Source organism: Cupressus sempervirens, chromosome 8, assembly GCF_028749045.1.
Source record: "Cupressus sempervirens isolate cs-2001-9-10 chromosome 8, ASM2874904v1, whole genome shotgun sequence".
NCBI classification, from domain to species: domain Eukaryota; kingdom Viridiplantae; phylum Streptophyta; class Pinopsida; order Cupressales; family Cupressaceae; genus Cupressus; species Cupressus sempervirens.
Genome location: NC_143125.1, coordinates 488,352,910 through 488,361,976, shown reverse-complemented (window position 1 = coordinate 488,361,976; position 9,067 = coordinate 488,352,910). Strand labels below are relative to the sequence as shown.

Genomic DNA, 9,067 nt, shown 5'->3' with positions numbered 1-9,067 from the left:
TCCTCAATTTATTGTTTTAATCTAATGCTTTACACATTCAATCCCACAACTTGACCTTATACTATATCATGTACCTTGTCAAGTTAGCTTGAATACATTTTCATATAATCAATAATCATCCCTTAAGTTGCATAGACTTAACAAGTAAATTTATCAAATTAAATATGATAACTCAAAAAAATATGTTGTTAACCGATCCAACTCGATCAATACTAACTCAAAAAAGACCTTTTCAGACTTTAGTAACTAAGTGAGATCGGTTAATACTGGTTCCATGCCAATTTTTCTTTGGATGCTAAGTGAACTCATTAGATAATGTCTTCTTGCAAACACCCTTTTGTAACTGAGTGAGCTTGGTAGACACTGATTCTGAACTTGGTTAACATTGAAACACTTTCCATACACAAGAACTTTCTTTGACTCCTACTTGAGCTTTGCATACACTAATTTCTTAGTATATACTTAACCTTTGCATAACATTAAGGGCATCATACAATAGAATGACTGTGTTCAAAATTTTTGACTTTGCCAACAAAATTCATAATAAGTTGCCTCAAATTTAAATTTAGAAATCGAAGATGAAATATTCAACACAAAAGTATGAAATAAAAGAAATCAAGAGTGGCCACAATAGTAAAATTTTAATCAAGAAATAAAGACATATCCTAGAGGAAAATTAGAATCATCCACAATAAATTTGGCTAAGGAAACCCACATCACATTATTGACAAGAAGAAAAGAATATTAAAATACTAAAAATTTAAATCAAACAATAAGGAAAAAAATCCAATTGCTTACAAAATTTACATTTCTAACATAATGTGGTCATACCAGGGTTACTGAGGGAAACGAGAAATCTTAAGTCTTTCAAACACATTGTAGGGTTCTTGAATTAAAATTAGATAGTGATCTAAAGACCATATTACTCAAATTATGATTGATCCCACATACTAACTACAAAGCTATCTTTATCAACATTATCTTACACTTAGGGTTAACTATATTAAGGGGTGTTTATAGACTAAAAACCCTATCATAGCATGCAAATGAAAGGATAATTAAAATCAATTTCCTTCCATCCTTTTTTTGTTATAAGGACTTCGTTCAAAGAATATAACCATGAGGGGACATTAATGTTAGTAGATTCGTAGTTTGAGTTGTCTCTCTAATACCAAGTCCCTTATCCTCAATTCACTATAATTACATACTAGGGTATCTACCCACATTTTTCTTAGGTCAAATTAACCACAATAAACTAGTTGATGTTGTTTTATCAATCTCACCAAAATTGGTATGATCCTATATACATATATATCCCTGTGCTATATTATTTAATTATTTATACAAATTCTAATTATCATTAGAGAATGTATTGAATGCTACTGTTCTTATCAATAATCCATATTTCACATCTCCTGGTGATAAATGGCATATAAATTTATTCTTAGGTTGTAGGTTTGCAGCTAGGTAGGTATAAAATCATTATTAGGATGTTGTCAATGTTTACTTATCCACTCTTACAAATATCTCCTTACCAATGGTATATGTTATCATCAATTTTCTTGTCATGCCTTGTGGCTTGTAATCCTCTTATTGAACTTAATTTTGAAACTTGAACCTATTGGCTCCTGAATTAACAACTTTTCAATAATCCAGTGATAGGAACAAATACATCTAGGGAAAACTAATTTCCATCTACAACATACGGCCTATTCAAACACCACAACCAACTATAATGTTACACTCCTTCTTCTTCAGGCTTTACAAAACCTAGGCAGGTGAACCTATAGATTCTTCATATAGTACTAGTGTCAAAAGCATAAAACTGAATCTAGACAAAGCAGATAAAACCCATATTTCTCCTATACCTATGCAATGACAAAGATATGTAGTAGCAAATTGCATAGCCTATGAAATCCACAAGCAAAGTGAGGGCATCCTTTCAACTCTTAAATAGAACTAGAAATGGATAATTGATTTAAGTTTGATTTTAGCAAATCCCAAATATGCAATAGTAAGAAAATGTTGATCCTATAGCTGATTAGTGCCTTATCTATTGGGTGGTTCCATAAATCACACACATACATCTATGATACTAGTGACATATTCCATACATCAAGATATCAAATCTATCCTATCACTTTGTGAATTAGACATTAGTGTTTATAAAGACCTCATTCTCATGAAATATCCTTTTCAAATAACCAACAACCTTGTCAAATACATCAAGCATTTTCTCAACTCTTTGTTCCAATAGAAAAAGCTCTATATACACACATAAGACATACGACTTTAAGGGAATTCAAAAGGATCTAAGTCCTTTGTCCCTAAACCACAAAATATTGCAAATTATAGAGATAGGAGACAAAAATTAGAATGAAAATAAGAAGTTTATATAGACTAGAACTATCTATTTTAGCTTTATTATTTTTATTTATACAAGAGAGAATTCTAAAGAATGGTGGAGACCAAGCTGAGCTTTCTTGCAGAATTTGGGAACTAGCCAAGTGGTATCACAAACAAACTTGAACCAACCCTTACAATGAGAGAGAAAGAGAAAGATATAGAAAAGGAAGAACAAATTGGATCTAATCTAGAAGTGACACATGTCCACTTTAATCTCCATCCCCTACTACTACAACCAAAATCTGAAAGGAATCTCATCATTAAATTTCAACAAACTAAAATATCTCTTCTAACTGATGAGAAAACTTATCCTATAAAAAACAATAGCTATGCATCTAAAATGTTGATAAAACCTTCATTAAGCTAATGTGAGAGTGAAAAAAACTATCACTAACTACATCCTTACACCCTTTGGCACACATCTAGTTCATAATCTTTGCCAAAAATCAAATCTGAACTACTACACCTGAATGTGGTTGAAAAATGTGTACTTGGAAAAAAAAAACTCTAAATAACTCAAACATATGGCTTCATGTGTGAAATCAAAAACCAAGTCTAGAAATTTCATTTTGAGACCTTTCCAAGGATATATGATAGTCCTATATTGGCTTATTGGAGATGCCCAAGATGTCCAGTTGAAGATTAGTTCATAAATGCATAATCAGCCCATAATTTTGCAGAATTTTAACCTTTACCTCAGTTTCAAACTTTATTATAAAAACTTTTTTTATTTAAAATGGCCCTGTCATGTTTAGAAGCATAAATAATCATAATAATAATAATAAATTTCCTGAGCTTTGGTTTTTTACTCTATTTTCCTATTTGGGTCAAACTTACTTTGACTACCCTAACACATGGTAGGACATGATTGGCTCATCTCTACTCTTTCACTACCACCTGAGTTCCATGTGGCACCCTCTAATTGGCCCACTGATCCATCACTTGTCACCTAATAGACTAACACATGGCATCTCCTTATTGGATTTCCTTACATGGTCAACTCACCACATCATCTGACTACTAGGTTTCCTACCACATCATCACCATGTGGCATCATCAGATTCATCCATATTAATTTTTGACACATCATATGCCACCTAGACCCATTGCCACATGGTTCCTTTGCACTTCCCTTCATTCCTTATCATTCACACATCTGCATCTTCCAAGGATGCACCAGTCGTCGAATCCACCATGTGTCACGATCTGGTGAAGTGTTCCCATAATCTGCCATGTCACCATTGAGTGCCATGTGTCATCATGGTGCTTCCCTACATTCCCAATCAAAAAGTTGAAACATTAATGCAGGGATGTGATCACAAGATACCATGTGTCCTACCTCACGATGTCATCACCTTAGGAAGTGTGCCAGGTTCAAAACCATCTTTGACATATTGGAATCATTTCCATGTTGCCACATCAACATCTCATTTGCCACATTTTGGTCAAAATATCCTTAGCCTTTCTCCAACCTGGCTAGATAGGACCCTCATGCACAAGCTCACATTGTCCATAAGCCAAGTGCTTAAGACACATAACATTAAGTGTTTCTTTATTTAAAAACAAAAAAGGTCATCCCACAACCAATGTGGGAAAAACTTTGGTTTTTTCCTTTTGAATCAACATCTCTACTGCCTTGACAAACTTCCCTACACATTTTAGAATCTTTATAAGCATGAAAATTGATGATGAGCAGAATCCTAACCAAGGCCCTATCTTCTTCTTGTTGCTTTTCAAGTTAGATCAATCCAATAATGCCTATTGTGGATATGCATGATCCTGAGGATTTTCATATGGGATCAATGAAAAATAGCATTGTCTTAGAGTCCATAGTTTTGAATAGAAACTTCCCAACCTCGCCTAATTTGACTATGACTATAGAAAAGATAACTTTACTAGCTAATATTAAAACCTTTGGGGGTGGCCATGTCACCTAGACTTTACTAAAATTGGGTCCCATGCTTAGGCCAATCGCTAATAATAATATAGAATTACTTTTATTTTAGTGATGACTTCTCCAGTGCAATCTATTTTTTCCACATGGTAAATAATATATATTTTCCTACAATTTCTAATTCTTATCTTAATCAATGTATATTAGCCAATATTTGGTAAAAATTTAAGTTAGGTTACAAGTTACGTATGTAGATTTGACATGCATCTCTTCCAAAGACTTTCCATGAAACTTCTTATCCTTTCTCACATTGAACCAAAATAGAATGTTTGTGGAACATGTATCTTTACTTTTGGGACTTTCTTTAGAACTCAATATCCTTAAAAAGTTTGGTCTGAAATAGGATTTAGGCCATTGATTGAGGATTCTCCAATGATTATAAACAATAAGGATATTTCGTCCATACCACAATTCAATAATTTGGAGGGAAACTATAAGGATATAAGTGGGATAAATTTAACCTTCCATTTTCATAATCAATTAGGATCCATTTAATAATAATAGATTCAAAGTTTCTAGGTATGTGCAATTTTATCCATGATTTTAATTAATAATGTAAGAATCGCCAGTATTTTATAGAATTTTCATATACTTCAAACAAAATCACCAAAAAAATTAAAAATTTCCCTACTCAAAAAAATTAATTTGCCAATAGAAATGAATTGTTTTCCCTTGAACTAATATTAGATTTGCCAAAATTTTATACATTTTTCCAAAGGGTGGTTTCTTAAAGTTATCCTTGGACTATAGATGTCTAGATGGACTAAGATAATGGAGAACATCCTTGGTTTCTATTTGTCCTCTTTGCTTCCCACCATGCTAGAAGCATCATTTTTGTTAGTGCCCTATATTTATCTATAATCATGGCTTGTGCTCTCTCCCTTTTCATTTCATCATTAGCACAACCAACTCTATCTATGCTATGGCTTTTCTACCATTCTTTCCCAATTTAAAGATGTAATGCTCTTTCAAATGAAGGTTTTAATAAGAATCTACATTTGGTTGATAGTGTGAATGCATTGAGGTAGCTTGAGCAGGTTGAGTGCCAACTATAAATGCGAAAAAATGCAAATCCTCCAATGTCTTCAATTCCATTTGGAGAGTGGTGGAATGAAACAACTCCTCCTTTGACATGTTTGTAAAGCTTAGTCTCCCCTTTTTGCATGCTCACTCCATCTTTTGTCTTAACTTCAAATCCTTCTCACACCATCCTTGATGTGATTTCTCCCTCTTTGTAATGGATTTTTTTGTGCTCATTTCTCCTCTTTTATCTTTGGTGCCTGATCTACTTTAATCCTATCTTCATTCTCCTTGTACAACCTTCTCACTTTCCATGGTTTCACAGCTCAAGGATCATGAGAGGAGAATTTTGTCAACAACACTTGGCTTTCTTTTAAAAGAATGAAAAAAAAATTCCATTCACTCAAGCATCCCAATGGAGATGGGTGCTTAGGATAGAAACTTATGAAACAAACTCAATTTGAAATGGCAAAAGAAGTAGCAAGTTTTTTGGGCATTTATCTTCTCTTATATGAATTAGTGCTTGTCTCATAGTCAATAAAACTAAACATAACATCTCCTCTTTTGGTCTCATGAAGGAAGAATATTAATATTACTTCACTTTCTCTCACAAGTCTGATGCTCTTGAATGGAAGCATAGTTTACAAGATAATGAGTACATGCCAGTCATGACATGTTTCAATTATTATATTACTATTGACTAGTAAGTTTAGACTTCCTAAGCATTCTCCCTTTTGAAAAGTGTTAAATAATTTTTTTTAGTGAAACTTTAGATGTGAATAGTCAAAAAACTATTTAGAAATTCCAAACCTATATCCACACCTTTTAGCATGTACCAAGCTTTTATACGTGATAATTTAACTACTCTTGTGCTTTTGTGCATCAGTTTCTGGATTAGATTGTGTGACAATTTTTACCATCAACGTTTTGAATCACACTACGTGATCCATCATCAGGATGAGAGAGCAAGAGATGTCAAACAATCTAAGTGGCAGATTTAGCTTAGACAACCCAATAAAAGAGAACAAGAGTAAGGGAGAGCACAAACTCCGAAGTTGAGCCCAATAATAAATATAAAACTAAAAGCCAGACAAAAAGGGGGGAGATTCAAACAAAAATGATGACACTCAAGAAAGAAGGGACAAGAGGGAAATAAAAATAAGAATACTAAGACACTAAATAAAAATAAAAGATAAAAAATCAAAACCTAAAGGAGTTATAAAAATAAATAAAATAAAAATGTATATATTTATCCATGCAAAAAAGGGGGGGAACCACCTAAAACCTATAGAACAAAATACGCAAGAAATATCTTTAGAATATATTCTTAATATATGTATGCAATACACGTATTACGTATAAAAATATATTATAAAAGGGGGAACCCGTATAAAAGAGATTGTTTGACATCTCTTGCTCTCTCATCCTGATGATGGATCACGTAGTGTGATTCGAAATGTTGATGGTAAAAATTGTCACACAATCTAATCCAGAAACTGATGCACAAAACTATGATGGATTGTGGAAACTTGATCACATTAATAGATACCCTTCATGGGAGGGAAATTTGTTTCAAATCCAAACAGCTGGAGATGTTAAGGATTAAACTGATGAAAAAAGTTGCAGATTTAGCTTTTCTTAAAAGATGTCGAGACTCACGTCTCATTCCCTCTTTTGTCAGTATCAACCACCACCTGTGGAGTGCATACACCAAGCATATCTTCTTTCGTGCCAGTCTCTCTCTCCTTAGATCGGTTATCCAATCCACAAAGAGGTCTATCAATGCTCTAAATGCCAGGCTGCTCCCCCTGCACCTAGAACTTGCATCTTCCTTGCGTCCAGATCTATGGATACGCCTCGATACATCAACTCATTGCAAAGCATTAGGACGGCAGAAAGATTGCATCACCAGGCAAAAAAAGAAGTTTGAAGCGCTGGCTCACAAATTCCTTCGCACCCGTGAGTTCTCCAATATTGATGCTGCCGAGACGTCCATCTCTGCTTTTTAGGTGGCGTCTACTTTTCAGCACAGTGATCGAGCCAGTTCAGTGCAGCAGACATCCACCTCAAGTGTCATGCTGCCTCCCCCTGTGCAGACCAGACCCGCTCTCTCTTTTGTAGCTGGCGTCATAGTTGAGAAGCTCGGGGCGTTAAACTTGCTACAATCTTCTCCGCCCAATGTCTTGGATCTGCATACTCATGCTGGAATGAAGCATCCAAACTATCATGCTTCTATGTCTTTGGCTGCCAACCCCAGTGACATCCTTGAGGGCTATGATTGACTGAGCTCCCACACGCAGACAGCGGACTCCCAACGGCTACCTCCTTCCAACGGCTCCTCTTTAGATACCCCAGGTATGTCATCTACCGCAGTGCACTCCTCTTGTTGCATTTATGGTGAACCTAATGTCTCTAAGGTGGCAGCGGCACCTCGAGCCCCTCTCAGCGTTAAACCTCATCATCTGTCCAATGTTGATGTGACCCTCACATCTTGTCTTTCCAACCACCCAAATTTTTCTGTGCCTGAGGCAAATCTTGTCCCCGCGGCTAAGAATCCCCCCAACGTCTCCACCAGTACGACTGTTTCTCTTTCCGAACCCAACTCCCCTTGCTTGTTGATTAAGACTAGGAAAACGGGGGCCGAGGCTATTCATCCAACCGTGCCCTCTCCCCCCTTAGTGGCTTTGATGCCCATTCCTCCTAGTTTGTCCACGCTTGAGCCTTGTCCTCCCGTGGGCCACCTCAACCCACCGGTCACTCCCAATCTTGTAACCAATTGGGATGGCAAATTGGTTGTCAACCTTTCCAATGCCACCCTCGACCCCCTCGCTTTCAACTTCTTGAAGCGGGGTCTCAATTTTGCGATGACTCCGCACATCATCCTGCGGGTTGACTTCCTTGTAGAAATTGAGAACGCTATCCGTTCTCTCCCCAATGATGTTGTTGAAGTTATAAGGCAAGATTGTGCAGTCACCCTCAGACGTGCCAAATCGCCTAGGCACAATATCCCCAAGGCCGAGCTTCTCGCTTTCAAAAGTTTAATGCGGCATAATGACTTAACAATCATCAAAGCAGACAAGGGCAATGCTACCGTCATTATGAATCGGCAAGACTATGTCTCCAAGATGTTAGACCTTCTCTCTGACTCGCATAGTTATCAACCCTTATCTCGTAACCCTTGTGGCAAAATCTTGAAAAAAGTCAAAGCGAGTGTCTTGACCTCGTCCTTTGATGATGACATCAAGAAAAGGTTGGTCCCCTCCAAGGAAATCACTCCCCGTATCTATGGGGTTCCAAAAATCCACAAGAGGGACATCCCACTTAGACCTATTGTTGACACCATAGGCTCCCCTACCTATCCCTTGGCCGCGCATCTGGCCAAACTAATCTCCCCATTAGTGGGTAATTCTAACTCCTTTGTCAAAGACTCAACCCACTTTGTCCATTTCATTAAGGACACCCATCTGGCTAACAATGATATCCTGGTAAGCTTTGACGTGGTCTCGCTTTTCACCAAGGTTCCTATTCTCGATGCCATTGAGCTTGTGAAGAGCAAGACCAGTGCAGAGATTGCTAGTTTGGTTGAGTTGTGCCTTAGATCAACCTTTTTCTCCTTCCAAGGGGCCATCTACGAACAGGTTGAGGGAGTGGCCATGGGCTCCCCTCTCTCCCCTATCATAGCCAACC

General features: G+C 36.5%; 1 protein-coding gene across 1 annotated transcript in view; it reads left to right on the top strand.

Annotated features, from left to right (window-relative positions):
• Positions 1–7,737: 7,737 nt before the first annotated feature.
• Positions 7,738–9,067, top strand: part of LOC149543334 (uncharacterized) — a 2,340-nt gene continuing 1,010 nt past the window's right edge. The window contains exon 1 of the mRNA XM_089795787.1: positions 7,738–9,067. This exon is cut by the window's right edge and continues 1,010 nt beyond it. Coding sequence (XP_089651913.1) covers positions 7,738–9,067 — 1,330 coding nt within the window.